General features: G+C 42.8%; 1 protein-coding gene across 1 annotated transcript in view; it reads left to right on the top strand.

Annotated features, from left to right (window-relative positions):
- The first annotated feature begins 3,737 nt into the window (after positions 1-3,737).
- The window catches only part of ERCC4 (ERCC excision repair 4, endonuclease catalytic subunit), a 33,370-nt gene continuing 18,502 nt past the window's right edge, over positions 3,738-18,605 (top strand). Inside the window, exons 1-4 of the mRNA XM_075899346.1 lie at positions 3,738-3,985; positions 6,646-6,826; positions 9,773-9,968; positions 11,786-11,993. Coding sequence (XP_075755461.1) covers positions 3,812-3,985; positions 6,646-6,826; positions 9,773-9,968; positions 11,786-11,993 — 759 coding nt within the window. The 5' untranslated portion in view covers positions 3,738-3,811. The remainder of the gene's footprint in view (positions 3,986-6,645; positions 6,827-9,772; positions 9,969-11,785; positions 11,994-18,605) is intronic.

The following is an 18,605-nucleotide window of genomic DNA, read 5'->3' as shown; positions in this document are numbered from 1 at the left end:
TCTTATTTACTAGATGATGCTTTTTTATCTGTGATTTACATTAACTCCATTTGGATGGAAATTCAATTTCAGCTTTTTTTAAAACAACATTACTTGATACATAACAAAAAGAGAGTTTATGAAAACAAGTTTTACATTTAAAACTAATTGATTTATTTAAGAAAGAAAGTAAAGGTTGGCCTTTCCACATCTGGCAGCCTCAGGATCTGACTGGTCCCAAAAAAGGGAGTTTTCTGGATCAGAGGAGGTCAATGCCTGCCCCCTACAACTGGGCCAGCTGAGCTCCTAGCCCCCACTGCCACCTAAGGATGTTAAGGACTAGTCGACTATCTGATAAGCAAATGCTTATTGAATACTCAGTCGACTAGTCGATTCCCCCTCCCTTGCTGCCTCTATCAGATAGAGGCAGCAAAGGAGGAGGGGGAGGGGAAGAAGGGGTACTTCAAAGTGGCAGAACTGCACAGCTGAGCCGGGGATCAGCTGTACAGAGCTGTTGCTTTGAAACCCCAAGGCAGTGTTTCAAAGGGGCAGCCATCGCACAGCTGATCCACGGCTCAGTTGTGCGTTGCTGCCCTTTTGAAGCACTGAAGCAGCGTTCAAAGTGGCAGCGCCATGGAGCCCAGGGTCAGCAGGAGACTCCCAGCTGACCCCAGGTTCTGGGGAAATGCCGTGTGGAAGCTGGGGTCAGCTGGGGAGTCAGCTGACCCAGGACTCCATGGCGTTGCCCCTTTGAAATGCTGCCTCAGCATTACTAAGAGTCCCTCACTGACCCCAGACTCCATGGCTTTGAAATGCACAAGAGCCCCCGCTGGGGACTCTGGTAAATTTCAAAGCAGGCACTGCCTGCGTGCAGCCCGGGGTCAGTGGGACTTCCTGCTGGCCCAGGGCTACATGCAGTGTTCCGCATGCCTTCTTTGAAATGTACAAGAGCCCCAGTTGGAGGAATGTGGAAGTGCCTATCGACTAGTCAAGTAATCGATGGAAATTCCATTGACTACCCGACTAGTCAATTAACTGCAATTTAACATCCTTACTGCCACCAGTCTAGCCAGGGAGGCCACCCCAGCAAGGCTCCAAACCTTGCCTCAGCGTTTTGAAGGGGCAGCGCCGTGGCGCCCAGGGTCAGCAGAGTCCCCCACTGACTGTGGATTCCATGGCTTTGAAATGCACAAGAACTGCCGCTGGGGGACTCTTGTACATTTCAAAGCAAGCACACCGCATGCAGCCCGGAGTTAGTGTAAAATATCTTTATAACATAGATAAGTTTCATCAGAATTCCAGATTTCCACACTGTATCTCTGTTTACACTATAAAAAAATATTAGGTTTGGAAGAGACTTCAGGAGGTCATCTAGTCCAACCCCCTCCTCAAACCAGAACTCACTCCAAATAAATCATTACTGCCAGGAATTTGTCAAGACTTGCCTTAAAAACCTCTAAGGATAGAGCAGTGTTTCTCAACCAGTGGTACAAGTACCCTTACAGGTACTCAAGAGAAGTCTGGGAGGAGGGGGTACGTCAACGCAACTGAAATTTGTAGAAAACTGAATTTTTCTTTTAAGTTTTATTATTTTTGTATTTTTACACCCAAAAATTTCATTGTCCACCTGGCTACGATTAAGTTGTTTAAACAAATGTGATGCAATGGTAGAAAAAAAAATTGTGTGTGTCTGAAAACTGTAGATACTGGGGGTACTTAAAACAAATTTTAAAGGGGTACTTTATAGAAAAAAGGTTAAGAAACACTGGGATAGAGAATCCACCATCTCTCTAGGCAACCCATTCCAGTGCTTCACCACTCTCCTAGAGAAGTATTTTTTCCTAATAGCCAACCAACACTTCCTACGCTGCAAATTGAGACCATTGCTTCTTGTTCTGTCATCTGCCACCACAGAGAATAGGCTGGCTCCATCCTCTTCAGAATCTCTCTTCAGGTAGCTGAAGGCTGCTATTCCTTAATTTAAATTATCATCTACTGCAGCATAGGCCCAATAACAAAAAAAGCCATATTGTTGTAATCAAAAGCAAGTGCATCTGTATTAATATGTAAATTAAATACATGGAGTATGGTTTGGAAATAACCTGAGAAAACTGAGTAGAGGTGGGTTTTTTTAATAAAACAAATCCCATTTACCACAAATCCGGTAATTTGCAACAGTTTGGAATACACAATTCTAGAGGGGATTTGCCAGATCACAGCAGACATTGATCCAGCAGGTCTGGTAAATAAATGATACCCAAAGGAAGAAGAAAGAGGTAAACTTGGGGCAATCTTGGATGTTACTTCCCTCTTCAAATATGGGAGATGTGAGGCCTCTCCTACACTTTCAGAAGGAGCTGTAGGATAATGTGTGTTGGTTTTCCATCAGCTCAGAGGAGCTTGGGTCATGACTCTATGGCTATGTCTACACTACACTTCTTTTTTGGAAAAAGGTATGCAAATTGAGCTCTGCAATTTGCATACCTTTTTCCAATTGATTTTTCGAAAGAGGCTTTTCTGAAATTTGGCCCATCTACACTTGGCCAAATTTCAGAAAAACCTCCTCTTTCAGAAGAGCCCTTCTTCCTCATGAAATGAGGTTTACAGGGCTTCCGAAAGAGCACATCTGTTCTTCTGCAAAAAATGTTGGAAGAGCAGACGCGTTCCATGGACACAGCGGAGTTTTTCCAGGATACCTCCAGTATCCCAGAAAAATTCCGTAATGTAGACATAGCCTCTAAGTCAGAGTTCTCTTTTCCCATACTCCCAGACAGAGCCTTGCACAAGAGGATGCCTTCACAACTGAGAGAAATTTGCAGAAGATCTAGGAAGTTTAACTTATATTGCAGGAGATTGTAGGTAAAGTTATAACTTCCCCTTACTCCTCACCATGTTAAGTTTTGTGACAACACTAAAGAAGTCTCCTTTCCACTCACCCACCCTTAAAGGCAGTTCTTGGGGGGTGAGGGAGGAGTCTCCCTTTACTCTTGTAGAACAGTCTGAGGAGTTGCCTCTCCCTAGGTCAGAGACTGAAGCCAGTGCTGGATTAAGGCACAAGAACTGTTGGCCCAGGGCTCTATAAACTGGTGTCACAAGAGAAAAGCAGAATCTCAATTTTCCTTAAAAGCCCACCATAGATGCAAAGAAAAACTTGAAAATATGACCCAACATGCGTGGCTAAGCAAGCAAATAGGCTGAAACAATAGCTTCAAGGGGTGTGAACGGCTTCTTAACTCTGCAACTTGCTGCCAACGTGAGGCGGAGAGGTGGGCACCGGGGGCATACTTAGGAGGGCTCCGGCTTGCAGTAATTCCTCCCTTGGTATGAATAGCTTCATTCACTCTCTTCCCCTCTCACAGAGACGCTGTGAGGAGTCTCCTACCCGTAAATTATTCCAAACCCCAAGGCCAGGGTTTCATCGTTAAAACAGTTGTGCCCTTGGGACCTGTCTCCTGAACCTCGGGGGTGCCCTCGCTGCAAGGAGACTGGACGGATCTCAGCTCCCGAGGGTGGCTTGGGGCAGTGAGTCACTTGCCTCCCTTCTCCTTTAGGGACGGCTCCTCGCCCTCGGCTCGTTCAGGCTCACAGCTGGGGGCTTTGCAGAGCTACCGCCGCCTCCGACGGCCCCGGCTAAAGCAGGCGGGGGAGAGTGAGACCCTTGGGCACCTTGAGTGCGTCCCACGGGGCGGGGGAGCTGGGCTGCTGCCCTGCGGCTCTTGTAGCCTGCAGGCGGCGCTAGCACTCGGAGCCTTCGCCTGGCGTTGGGTTGAGGGCAGCGGCTTCGCTGCAGCTAATGCGCATGCTCCGCTCTCCCTAGTCCGCCCAGCCCGCCATGGCGGCGCCGCTGGAGCACGAGAACCAGGTTTTCCTGGATCTCTTCCACCAGGACGGGCTGGTGATCTGCGCCCGCGGCCTGGGCATCGACCGCATCCTGCTGCGCTTCCTGCGCCTCTACTGCGAGCCGGCCAGCCTGGTGCTAGTGCTCAACACCAGCCCCGCCGAGGAGGTGAGGGCCGCCGGGCGGGGGCTGCTGCCCGGGGCGAGTCGCTGCCTGGGGGCGGGGGAGACTGCGCCGACCTGCCCCCACCTCCCTCTCCCGGGGGCGGGGAACGAGGTCAGTCCCCCTCCCGGGGAGCGATTGAAACCCTTCCCCCACACACCCGCCTCCTGCCCACCCCGTCCCGCGTGTCCCCCTCTGCGCAGCGCCTTCGCCTTCCTCGGGCCTGTCAGGGGGCGGCCCGTTTCCAGACCTGGCATATCGACCAGCGTGGCGCTGGAACTGGTTGTGGTGGGGAGGGGGAGTTGGCTTGAGGAGCCGGCAGTGAACCGACGCCTCAGGTGCGTGGTGGGAGAGAGACTGTGCCGCTGGAGTTGACTGAAACAAAATACAGGACAATGTAGCACTTTAAAGACTAACAAGATGGTTTATTAGGTGATGAGCGTTCGTGGGCCAGACCCACTTCCTCAGATCAATATGTGGAAGAAAATCGGCACAACCATATCTACCAAAGTGATACAATCAAAAAAAATGATTTGTCAATTTCACATGCGTTCATTTTTTTGATTGTATCACTTTGGTATATATAGTTGTGCCGATTTTCTTCCACATATTGATCTGAGGAAGTGGGTCTGGCCCACAAATGCTCATCACCTAATAAACTATCTTGTTAGTCTTTAAAGTGCTACACAGTCTGGTCTAGCTGAAAGAAAAGACAGAACTAACAGGGCTGCATCTCTAAGAGTTGACAGTTCTTGTAGGTTTTGGTTGGGATGTTAAATATCTGTTAATTGACTAGGTGTGTAACCTCCTGTATGCTTATCGGTTAGTCAGCTATTCTATAGTCCCTGGGGCAGGGCTGGCAGCCTCACTCCCAAGGAGCCCCCTGCCAGAGGCAGCAGCACAAGGTGCCAAGTGGAAACTGGTCTGCAAGGAGAGACAGTTTGAAAACCACCTCCCTTTGTGGACCAGCTGCCTGTCACCCTGTGCTGCTGCCTCTGATAAAGAGGCAGCAGCACAGGGTGGCAGCAGCCCGTTTAAGGGGGAGTCTGAGCTCCTGGATCTGACGTGAGCCGGAACTGAGCTAGGCTGCCTGCCCACCGAGCTCCTAATACACTTTAAATGCAGAGCCACAGCAGGGATAGGTTGCTGGCCAGCCTGCTAAAAAATTTACTGGAGGGGGTATGGGGAGAGAGGGAAATGCGTGTAGTCTATAGTATTAACCTAAAGCTTTTGCTTATCTATTACTCAACTACACTATTTCATACCTATTTTGGTCCATGGTTATTGAAGTCTGTGTTTCACTGGTAGAGACATATGTTGAACGGAATTGGGCAAATACTATGCCCAAGTACTAGGGAACAATCAAATAAAAACTTTGTTTTTCCGTTAGCTACCTGACTTACTAACTATCTGTAAACATTTGTAAAAAAGTCTCAGAAGGGTAGCCATTTTACTCTGTAACTTTAAAGAAACAATAAGTAGTCCTGTAGCACCTTAGAGACTAACAAATATATAGTATCATGAGCTCTTGTGGGCAAAACCTAGTTCCTTGGATGAGTAGAGTGGCAGTTTCCAAGAGTAGAAATGTTCTAAAGCCAGGTAATTGCATTCTACCCATGGAGATTTCCCCTTCAGTTTTAGTTGAATAAATATTCTTCTTATCCTTTTATGTTGTGTAACGATGCTGCTTGCTATTAATTAGTTACTACATTTCACCACACAGTTTGATATCAGTATAGAATAAAGTGACTCTTGTTTGTCCAGTAGTCTGTAGATTTTGTCTTAAGATTTCCAAAGTCATCCACACCTCCATTCAAAAAATTTAGAGATCCACAAATCAAAAAAGATTGAAAACCATTGATTCAGGCTGTGTCTCCACTACATACCTTATGAGCAGAACAGCTATGCCACTATAAGGTTTCTCATATAGCTGCATTTTGCTTCCTTGCTAACAAAATTATACTACCCCAATTAGCTGTATTATCTGTGCCATCAAGAGAACCTGTCCTGCTGATAGTGCTGTCCACACCAGCACTTTTGCCGGTGAAACTTAAGTTGATCAAGAGTGTGGTTTTTTTCACACCCCTGACCAACGAAAGTGTTGGTGCAGATAAAGTCTCAGTCTGTGTATCTCTCTTTTAAGACCTGTGAGATCCTTCAGAATGAGGAGTCCCATACAAATGTAGTATCATAATATATAACCACAAAGTAATGTGATTGTGACCTTATTTATATAGGGCTTTTCATCGTGAAGATCCTAAAACTCTTTTGTTAACAAGAGATAGGTAGACTGCACAAGCAGGTCACTTTATTCTCTGCTCAAATGCAGCTGTGTAGTGAAATGCATTCTTTGTATTGTGATAGTAGAACCACTCATAGATAAGGACCCCATTGTGATAATCACTGTATAAACAGAACAGAAAGACAGTCCTTCTAATTATCTAAGTTATTTTTAAAATTAAGACAGGCTGTTCAGTCACTTGGAAGTTTTCAAAATGTTACCCATAATACATGACCGGAAAAATATTTATTGCATGTACTCATGACTGGTATGTAGATTTTTTTTTTTTATGGCAGCTCCCAAAAAATCAACAATAAATAAATATCTGGGGTTTTGCATCTTATTAAAAGCACTTACTCTTGTGAAATATTGTGTTTTGTTTTAGGAGTATTTTATTGATCAACTGAGGTCAGATGGAGTTGTTCATCTTCCTCGACGTGTTACTAATGAAATTACAAACAACTGTAGATATGAAGTTTACACACAAGGTGGAGTCCTCTTTGCAACAAGTAGAATTCTTGTGGTGGATTTCCTGACTGATAGAATTCCTTCAAATCTTATTACCGGTAAGAGTTTAGTGAAGGTAAGTTAAGAGTTTTCTATTTATTCTTCTTTTGTTTTACCTCTACACACAGTTTTGCAACCTTTTTGTATAGGTAGTCCAGTGTAAAGACTGAAGAATTAGGCCTTGGGAAAGTTGCAGTAACACAGAAGAAATGTATAGCTGTTGTCGTGTTTCATTTACTGGCTTTTTTTGCTAAAAGCTTTCTTTTAATTTTAAGCTACAAAGTTTGAAATTTTAAGCATTATTATTAAAATCTTGGTAATCCATGCTCATGTCTTTTCAAAGTAAACACTTTGGAAAAAAATGTATAACTATTAAAATATTCCATTGCTGTAAGAAATATAACAATTCAGAGTAAGAATGTAAAATACTGGTTAAAAAGTTAATCTGTTCCCAGGAGGGCCCACTGTGCCATAGCCTACTCAGGCCTGCTGTGGCACAGTGCAATAGGCCTGGCCAGGCTGGAGCAACGTCTGCCTGTGCTGGGCGTGGGGCTACTCGAGCCTGGCTGAGATGCTGGTTAGTGAACAGGTTACATGTTAGCACCCCTAATTCAAACTGACTGCATTTCCTTATTTAGAGAATGAATTAAATGTGGAGAACTATTTTCCATTAAGCTCTTTGGAAATTGTAAATTTTATTTTTGATAGGTTAATCAAACGTACATGCCATTCTTTTATGCAATAATAAGTTATTCAAGATCACAATCCTAACTCATTACATATTCTTACTATATGCTGCTTTTTATAAGAAGGCTTTTTTTGTCCTGAAACATCTTGGATGATAGAAGAATATTCTGTGCAGTAAATTAATGCTAATGGTATGAAATGTCAGTGTTAAAGGTGATTTTAAAAGTTTGTGGCTTTTTATACTGCTTTATATAATTTAAACTTGAGAGTTGGGGGGGGTTCTGCTGTCTTTATTACTATTCGAATTTCAGATGTTGTCTGTCCTAGAAGACAGCGATTGAAGAACTAGTTAAATAATTACAAGACTCCTACAATTGGAAGGGGAAAGAATTTTTAGCTAGACATAAAAATTCTAGATTATGTTAGTGCATAACTGTTTAATGATCACTTTGGAGAAAGTGATTCTTTTATACAGATTCAATATTCCATTCATTCAGTAAACTAGGGAGAGCTCCTACTATGTGAAGTCCTACCACAAAACCAGGATAGATGAGTCCCGACATATTTTATGTTTCTAGTTTGAAGAATAAGAACCTCCTAACTTCTGTCTTTTTAGGCCTTCTGTAGAGGGGGGGAAAAAACCCAAAAGCACACCAATTTAATCCTTTGCTGATCATTTATGACCCAGTATTTTTTTATGCTGTTCACTCCCTTGACCATAGCTTTTTTTTTCTTGCTATACACATCTGTGGAATATTAGAAATGGTATTTGGTATAAGGGAAAAGTTGGAATAATTCTAGAGAAAAAAGTATGTGAAGTTCATTTTTTGATATATCTAATATATCTAGACATGTAAACAATGTAAATGTTTCTCTTATGGAAAAAATTGTATATTTTACAATCTAAGTATAGATTATAAATTTAGAAGGCCTTATAATCTATGCTTAGATTGAGATCTAGTCTGAACTCCTGCATAATACAGGCCAGAGGACTTAACCTGAATTAATTCCTGTTTCAACTCCCATAGCTATGGCTGAACTAGAGCAAATCTTTTAGAGAAAACATCCAATTGTTTATCCCAACACCCCAAAGTCTCAAGTGGGAATCCTGTGGCAGCATTTCTAGTAGGTTCCTATGGGTCCTTAGTCCTGTGCTATTCAGTGTCTTTATCAATCAACTGGAAGAAAATATAAAATCATTACTAATAAAGTTTGATTGGAAGCTTAAAGCAGTCAAACTCACACTAGAAAGAAGATGCAGTAGTTTTAAATGGGAGAGTGATTAATGGATGTTGTGGAATCTGTGGAGCTTTAAGTCCTTTAACCAAGAGCTAGATGTTCTAAAAGTTATATTATAGCTTATCTGGCTTTATCTTCACTAGGAAAAGAGACTTTTTACAGTGAAATCTTTGTTATCCAGCACTCTGTTAACCGGCATTGCCCCCAGCCACAATACTGTCACATCTTCAGGCACACAGGCTTGGTTTACCATGATTGGCTTAACAATTTTTTTTATTTAAGAAGTACTAATCATCTTTAACTCAAAATAGAAATGTGAGACCAACTGCCTTACACTACAAAACTACCAATATTAAAAACTTGAGTTTTACTGTTATTGTCCATTGGTTTTTCCTAGGTTGATGGGACCCTCAGATAACCAGCATTTTAATAACCCTTGTTAAATATACCATTTTTGGTAGCGTAGACATTGCCTTGGTGAAATTCTATGCCCTGTATTTTGCAGAAAATCAGACTAGAGTCATAGTGGGTCCTTCTTACATTCAAATCCATATAGCTTTGAAAATCATAGAAAAAATGCTCAAGAAATATCTCCAGAAGTCCTTTGATTAGAGAAACTTGAATAAAATGTCACGAGGTATTTCAATTCTATAACAACATTTTATAGATAAATTTGACCTTTTAAAATGCCTTAGTCTGATAATTCTGTGATAACTTCTAACTTACCAGCATTTTAAATTTATGCTTAAGTTAACATCCAAAATTTTCTCATGTAACTCTTAGGAATCCAAGTTAAGCTCTACTGTTTTCCGTTTTTGTCTCCTTTCCACTTCCGTATTAGTGTATTTTGTATAAAGATGCCTCATGAAGAAAGCTGTAGTATTCAGGGGGAGGGGATATTTTGGGGAGTTTAAGAATTGTTTAGACTGGTCCTACCTACATGATTGCAGCATATGATAGAAGAATTTTTCTTGCTGTCTAATTGGCAAAACATGAAAATACTAAAACATTCTTGTGGAAAAAATACACACAGTATTTTAACTTCATTTGCATAACTTGAAAACCTCTTATTTTTCCAGGCATTTTGGTATACAAAGCACACAGAATCATTGAGTCTTGTCAGGAAGCATTTATCTTGCGACTCTATCGCCAGAAAAACAAGGAAGGGTTTATCAAAGCTTTTTCAGACAATGCCATTGCATTTAATACTGGCTTTTGTCATGTGGAAAGAGTGATGAGAAATCTCTTTGTACGGAAACTTTATCTATGGCCAAGGTAAGGGGTCTTGATACTTTGCAGTGTGTTTTATTAACTGTCTTATTTTTTTTGGATTGTACTAGTTTTTCATAGGTTTATGTTTTCAACATGCAGCTCTAAATCGAAAGCTAAGATCTTCTTTTAAATGTTTATATAACATCTGACTTTGAAGCACACAGTTTGACTTGCATTAGGTCTCATAATGCAAAGCCCAAAATAGAATCCGAACCTCTTATCTAGTTCCAGGTGAGACAATGAACACTGAAAATGCAGAAAATATTTTTTTCCATTGGTCAGGAAAGTCATCTGTTGTACTCCACTTTACTGTTTCTTCATTTAGCCCTCCCTTGTCAAGTAGTCCACTCATCTTTTCCTTCTTTGTTCTATCACATGCCACTTTCAGCAGTATCTTGAAAAGCTTTTGTTTTAGTTGTAGAGAAGAGCAGAAATGGGCTTAATTGCGGCACAAAAAGGTGAGCAATGGCCATGTAAAATGTTTCTCTCTCCTAAATCATGGAATCCGTTCTGAAAACTGGAGCCCCAATGGATCAGAAAAATGTGTTCTTAAGTTTGGGGCAGGGTGGGGTGCACACAATTTGAGCAGCTGCTCCTCATGCCATACTCCATTATAAACATTAATTCTCTTGAATGTACAGGGACACAGAATAGCCAAAAGGAGTAATATAAGGGGGTCCTGTTACTTATATGGAGGGCTGGGGTTCTGCAGGATTGGTTGGTGGATTTTTGGGCTATACAGGATTTAGATATAATTTTCTTCTACCTGCTCCAGGGGATTTTTCCTTTCCACTGGATTGCAGGATTTCACCCATCCATAGTTATTCTGTGGAATACAGTATAACTCCACTTAACTGGCTCTCCATATTTACAGAAGAGCCAGGACTCCATGGCCAGAAATGCATGATCTTTTTTTGTAGCCAATAGATGGTGCTGCAGCATTGTATTTTCCCATTCTCCAGTTTATATGGAGTTTTGATTAGACCTGATAACTGGGCTTCTAGTGTATAATCCAGTAATTCTCCATTTCCTTATGTGTTATGAGCTTTGTTGCCCTACTGATACTTGACAATAGGAATTAATACGTTTGTGATCAAAGCATAGCTTCTCTTGACTGATTGTATACATTGGCAACTACCCTTGCTTCTCTAGAACACAGGATATTTTTCAGTTAGCTTGGTGATTTAATTTGCGCTGATTCCAAACCTTATCTTATGTGAATTTACTAGAAGACATATCTGGCATTGCCTGGGTCTGGGTTGGAGCGGGGGGGGGTGATGAAAGTCCTGGCTCCTGGCTTTTTCCTAGGCCATCCTGGAGCAGAAGGGTGGAGGGGTGCACATCCTGGCCACTGGTTTTGCCCTGATGCCACCTCTGGAGTGGTGGGCACAGAGAACAGCCCACAGTGCTCCCTGTGGGGCTGCATAGCAACTGGTAGCTGCTCCTCAGGGCAAGCCATGGTGTATGCTACTGCTAACCAGTGGCTTTCAGCTGGGGCACTTGCTGTCTCCTGTGGTCATTCACAGTTTAACTCTCTCCTTACCAGACCCCTCCCTTTCCATTTTGAGAGAAACAATTGAGTTCCAGGCACATCCCATTGTCCTGGAACAATCAAACCTTGACCTTGCTTTATGTTAGGGTAAGAGGAAGCTGCATACCAAATTTGGTGTTCATAGTTCTTATAGTTTAGAAGGAGTTCACGAACAAACACTCGGACATATGCACATTTCTAAAATATATAGATAGATTAAATAATTGTGGCACTAAACCTGTAAGGGTTCTGTACTGCGCATATAAATTATACGCTATTTTCTCCCTAGGTTTCATATAGCAGTGAATTCATTTTTAGAGAAACACAAACCTGAAGTGGTGGAAATACATGTATCCATGACCCCTGCTATGCTCACCATCCAGACCTCTATACTGGATATCCTCAATGTGTGTCTGAGGGAACTCAAACGCTATAACCCAGCTCTTGAAGTAGAAGATTTATCATTAGAAAATGCTATTGGAAAACCGTTTGACAAGGTAAATTTTGGTTGCTATGATGTAACTGTAAAGAATGCATGCCATTTTACTAGTAAGCGTTCTCTACAATAATGTACTGTTATAATTCTGAAAAAAATTAGAAGCAATTTAAAACCTCACCTTTCAGTATATCCATTGCAAATTAAGAACTGTAGTAATCTGTAGTGTTGATTGTGTGTTGTTGCCATTGTAATGTTAGATTTTTGGGGCAGGGACCATCTTTTTGGTCTGTTTGTTTAGTACCTTGAGGTCTTTCTCCTTAACAAGAGCTAATATAATGCTAATAGGCAATTTTAACATATTAAAGGCTAAATTATTTCCATGTAGCTAAACTATTTAATCTTTATTATGTTTAAAGACTTATTTTTGTAGTTAGCTATATCAGATGGGAAACTAAAGTTTATAGTTACCATCTGTTACTGCGTACTAATGAATGCTGTGTTGTAGCTGTGTTGGTCCCAGAATATTAGTGAGACAAGGTGGAAGAAGATCCCAAAGCTTGTCTCTTGAACCAGCAGAATTTGGTTCAGTAAAATATTTTGCTTTACTCACTCTAGCATTATAGAATTTTAAGATGTCTGTACAGTTTCTGCTCAGAATATGCCCATAATAGTAAGCAAGAGACAGTTAGGGATGTTAGCCTATAGTTGTTTAAATGATTAACAAATAAGCCTGGGTTTATTTTATAATCCAAACGACTTCATGCACATGCACACTCTCTTGCTGCCTCTGTATCAGAGGCAGCAAGAGGTGGGGGGGAGGCAAGAACCAGCTTTTAAGTCAGCTTCTGGCACGCGCTTGTTCCCATGGAGCTGCCTACTCTGGCTGCTTTACACTGAGGCAGCAGCACGGGGAGTAGGCAGAAGCCAGTGCTGGGGAGAGCTAACTTAAATTGGTTCCCCTCGCAGACCGGCTCCACCTGTCACCCCGCACTGTTGTCTCTTATACAGAGGCAGCAGTGCAGGGTGTCAGGAGGTTCCAAGAGTGGGGCTAGGAGCCAGGAGTGCGCTATCTGCCAGCCCTGCCATAGCGAGTATTTTTGTAACTGGAACTGATTAATTTTGTGCAGCTACACGGTTACTTAAACATTATCTAATAAAGTATACCGTACTTTCGTGACAACATGTGCATATTCTTATGAGTAGGATCTCTTGCTATGCAAAGAAAGCAACGTATACCCTGGTGTATTTGTTTTGTGTCCATTTACTGTATGTTATTAACCAAATTTTATATTGTCATTGGTAGTAAATTTGCAGCTTGGTTGGTGTACTTTTTCAGAGTCCAGCCACATACTTGATCATTCACTTTGTGACAATTTACTTAAATTCATTATCTCTGCTTTTTATGTTAACATGAGGCTTTCTGGCTTCTGGTAGAGAAGGTTTTTGTTTTACGAAAATACTGAAATCACCCATCTCTAGGATGCTCAACTGTTCTGAAAATGTGATGGTATTATAGTGCTTTCTTCTTTGACCAATAGTGTACTGAATATTAAGCTATAGGCCAGCTCAAGTGAAATTACATAAGTATGCATGTATGTATGTTTGTGTCTCTCCCTTTCCCAGCAGCTATGGTTTATTTGGAGAAAATCTACACTAAATACAATAGGGAATGTTATATTGGGTAATTGAATAGTGTACTGAATTGAATAGTTGAGTAACTATATGAATTCTTATCAGTTACTTGACTATTCTATAATTCCCGGGGGTGGGCTGGCAGCCAGTGTGCTTCCGGCCTCTCTCCCGGGAAGCTCCCTGCCACCCTGCACTGCTACCTCTGATACGAAGGCAGCAGTGCGGGATGGCGGCAGCCCCTGTTTGCGGGGGGTCCAAGCTCATAAGAACAGCCACACTGGGTCAGACAAAAGGTCCGTCCAGCCCAGTATCTTGGCTGCCAACAGCGGCCAATGCCAGCTGCCCCAGAGGGACTGAGCACAACTGATAGTTATCACATGATTCCTGTCTTGTCGTTCAGTTCCAGACAAACAGAAGCTAAGGACACCATTCCTACTCATCCTGGCTAATAGCCAGGGCTCAACAAATCCATGTATCTACTTGCCTGTGGCAAGTAGATTTCAGCCGGTGGCCCCGTTCATCAGCGGTGCGTGCAGGCGCAGTGCTGGTCTGGCGCATGCACGGTTCGGGACTAGCGAGTGGATTTCTCCACGGTTTGTCGAGCCTTGCTAATAGCCATTGATGGACCTAACCTCCATGAATCTATCTAGCTCTTTTTTGAGCCCTATTAAAGACCTAGTCCCACAGGTTGACTGTGTACTGAGTGAAGAAAAACTTCTGTTTGTTTGTTTTAAACCTGCTACATATTAATTTCATTTTGTGACTTCCTAGGTCTTATATTATGGGAACAAGTTAAATAACTTTTTCCTTATTCACTTTTTCTACACCAGTTGGGATTTGATAGACCTCTATCATGTCCCCCCTTAATCTCCTCTTTTTCTAAACTTAAAAGACTAGGTCTTTTTAATATCTCTTCATATGAGACCCTTCCCAAGCCCCTAATATTTTTTTGTTGCCCTTTTCTGAACCTTTTTCAATGCCAGTATGTCTTTTGAGATGAGGCGACCACACCTGTACACTGTATTCACGATGTGGGCATACCAAGGGTTTATATAGAGGCATTAAGATATTCTCTGTCTTATTCTCTATCCTTTTTTTTTTTTTTTTTAATGATTCCTAACATTCTCTGCTTTTTTTGACTGCTGCTTCACATTGAGTGGATGTTTTCAGTTTTCTCCATGATGACTCCAAGATCTTTCGCTTGAGTAGTTGTAGCTAAATTTGTTCCCATCATATTGTATGTATAGTTGAGGTTATTTTTTCCAATATGCATTACTTTACATTTATCAACATTAAATTTCATGTGCCATTTTGTTGTCCACTTAGTTTGGCGAGAGCCTCTTGAAGCTCTTCGCAGTCAGCATTGGTCTTAACTATCTTGAGCAGTTTAGTATCTTCTGCAAATTTTGCCAGCTCAGGCTATGTCTAGACTACAGGCTTCTTTTGGAAGAAGCTTTTCCAGAAGAGATCTTCTGAAAAAACTTCTCCCAAAAGAAAGCATCTACACAGCCAAAGTGCATCAAAAAAGCGATCTGCTTTTTCAAAAGATAGCATCCACACTGAATAGACACTGTCTTGCATTTCAGCTGTGATTACTATAGACAAAGTGGCCACCAGGGCACCTGTGCTTTTTCCTCTTTTGTCGTCTTTTGAAAGAACTCCCTCTTCCCCATCCACACACAACTTTTTCCAGAAGAGCTCTTTCTGAAAAAGGCTTCTTCCTCGTAGAAAGAGTTTTACCAATATCGGAAAAAGCCCCTCTGTTCTTTTGATTTTTCTTTTGAAAGAACACGATTGCTGCGTGGATGTAATTCAAGTTTTTTCTCTGTAGCGTAGACATAGCCTTACTGTTTACCCCCTTCTCCAGATCATTTATAAATAAGTTGAATAGTATTGGTCCCAGGACAGACCATTGGGGGGGGACCCCACTAGTTACCTCTCTCCACTCTGAAAACGTATAATTTATTCCTACCCTTTGTTTCCTGTCCTTTAACCAGTTATCAGTCCATGAAAGGATCTTCCCTCTTATCCCATGACAATAAGAGGCTGCTGCGGGAGAGGGAAAAAGGCAAATAGAGTGCCCTTCTTGAAAAAGAGAAATAAGGACAACCTGGGTAATTACTGACCAGTTAGCTTCTGTACCAGGAAAGGTAATGGAGCAAGTAATTAAGCAATCACTTTGGAACCATCCAGAAGATAATAAGGACATAAGTAACAGCGTGGATGTGTCAAGAGCAAATCATGTCAAACACACCTGATAGCTTTGTCCAATAGGGTAACAATTCTTGTGGATGAAGGAGAAGTGGTAGATCTGGTATATCTAAACCAGACGGGCAACGTGTGTGCCATATTCAGTCCACTGGGGCTCCACCTATGGCCCACAGACCCCCTTGGCTGCCTTCCTTGTGCCCTGGAACATCAGAGCCCCGCACTTCCTACACCTCTCCCTTCCTTCATAGCGCTTTTGGAGGAGCTGCTAATTGCCTGATTTGCTCTCCATCCCCACTCCTCCCCCTTCCTCCCAGAGCTGGAACTAGGGATGTTAAATTTAGATTAATTGGCTAATCGAATAGTTGATGCAATTTGCATTGAATATTCAATTAGTTGATAAGGACGTTTCCTGAAGTGTAGCAGGCAAAAGTACACTTCAAAGGCGAAAGCGCTGGGGAGCACGGGGCCAGACTCAAGCAGTCTCCCGCTGGCCCTGTGCTCCCTGTGGCATTTCAAAGCCTTTCAAATCTGGGGCTGACCCCAGACTCCATGTGGCTCTGCCTCTTTCAAGCATCCCTTCCTCTTTGCCTCTCCTCCCCTCCCTTTGCTGCCTCTTTCTGATAGCAAGTGTGGGGGGGAAGCGACTAGTCGATTAGTGCATCGACTATCCAATAGGCATTTGCTTATCGGGTAGTTGAGTAGTCATTCACATCCCTAGTTGGAACACCACAAATCAACTGTTCGCTGCGTTCCAGCTCTGCAAGGGCGGGGGAGGAGCAGAGATGGGGTGTGAATCTGACAATTTGTGCACTCGAACTGCTGGGAGAAGGAGGAGGAGCAGGTGAGTTCAGGGCTCTGGTGTCCCAGTCTGCGAGAGTCACGTGGGGAAGAGGAGACAGACAGGAGGATGGGGGGGTGGCAGCAAAGGTGGAACCCCAGCAGTCTGCTGCAGCCCACTGAGGTGAAGGAGGGCCACTCATGCTACCCACCCACTATTCGTGGTGCCCATCCATGATCTAAGCTTGAGTAAACTATGGAAATACAACCTAGATCAGGGCTGGGCAAGAGCTTGTCAGAGGGCTGTCACCTCACTTTCTTCCGGCCCATGCAGCTGCTCCCAGCCCCACTCCCTAAGGGTACGTCTAGACTACATGCCTCTGTCGCCAGAGGCATGTAGATTAGGCTACCAGACATAGGAAAATGAAGCAGCGATTTAAATAATTGCCGCTTCATTTAAATTTACATGGCTGCCGCGCTGAGCCGACAAACAGCTGATCAGCTGTTTGTCGGCTCAGCGCGATAGTCTGGACGCGCGGGTGTCGACATCAAAGGTATTTGTTGACCACCCAGGTATGCCTCCTGGGATGAGGTATACCTGGGTGGTCGACAAATACCTTTGATGTCGACACCCGCGCGTCCAGACTATCGCGCTGAGCCGACAAACAGCTGATCAGCTGTTTGTCGGCTCAGCGCGGCAGCCGTGTAAATTTAACTGAAGCGGCGATTATTTAAATCGCTGCTTCATTTTCCTATGTCTGGTAGCCTAATCTACATGCCTCTGGCGACAGAGGCATGTAGTCTAGACGTACCCTAACACATTGCCTGGCCGCAGCAGGGGTGATTGCCCATCCCTGACCTAGATAGAGCTGCTATGAAGTGGGTGCATAACTGGTTGTATAAGCATGCCCAGAGAGTAGTTATCAATCGTTCTCAACTATGCTGGAAGGGCATAACAAATGGGGTTCAGTTCTGTTCAATGTCATCAACAATGATTTAGGTAATGCATAGAGAGTGCACTTAAAGTGTGCGGATGATACCAAGCTGGTAGGGATTGCAAGAGCTTTGTAGGACAGGATTATAATCCCAGAATGTTCTAGACCAACTCGAAGAATGGACTGAAGTACATAGGATGAAATTCATTAAGGATAATTTCTAGGGATGTGTAAGTTTAACCCATGTAAACTGTTAATCAGTTAACGTTCATTGTTACATTCAGGCTCCAGGTATGTGCGAAGAGCCAGGTTAAATGTGGACAAACTGAAGAAAGTTCAGTTAAAGAGCAAGAAAAATAGAGGTCTAGAAAGCATGACCTATGACCAGGGCTCGCCGAACCTGGCTCTTCTGGGTTACAATCTACTCGCCATGCGCGAGTAGATTGTATTATTTGTCGAGCCCTGCCTATGAGGGAAGACTTGAAAGAACTGGGTTTGTTTAGTGTAGAAAAGAGAAGACCAAGAGGAGGCATAAGGTTTTTAAGTATCTAAAAGATTGTTACAAGGAGGAGGGAGAAAAATTCTCCTTAACATCTGACAACAGGAGAAGCAGCAATGGGCTTAAATTGCAGCAAGGGAAGGTTAAGTTGGGCATTCAGAAGAGCTTCCTAACTGTCAGGATGGCTAAATACTGGAATATTGCCGAGAAAGTTTGTGGAATCTCCTTTATTGGAGATTTTAAGAGCAGGTTAGACGAACACCTGTCAGGGATGGTCTAGATTTCTAGAAGATAGTGCATGGTTCTGCTATGAGTGCAGGGGATTGGAATTGATGACCTCTCAAGGTCTCTTCCAGTTCTGTGATTCTATAATCTCTGTGAAAATCAATGGAAACATTCAGTGTGTATGTCCCCAGTGCCACTTGGATTTAAGCTGGCCAATCTTCTGTCATAATGACAAAAAAGTGAGCAGGTCAAATTTGAATGTGGCTGCTATCCCGAGTTCCGGGTAACAACACAGGTACTACTGCTGCAGAGTAGGAGGGATCCTGCATTTGGGGTCAGGTTTGGTCTTAGTTTTATGAGGCTGTACTGATGTATTCCTGTGTAAATTGTT

Source organism: Pelodiscus sinensis, chromosome 16, assembly GCF_049634645.1.
Source record: "Pelodiscus sinensis isolate JC-2024 chromosome 16, ASM4963464v1, whole genome shotgun sequence".
NCBI classification, from domain to species: Eukaryota; Metazoa; Chordata; order Testudines; family Trionychidae; genus Pelodiscus; species Pelodiscus sinensis.
This window is presented reverse-complemented; position numbering and strand designations above follow the sequence as displayed.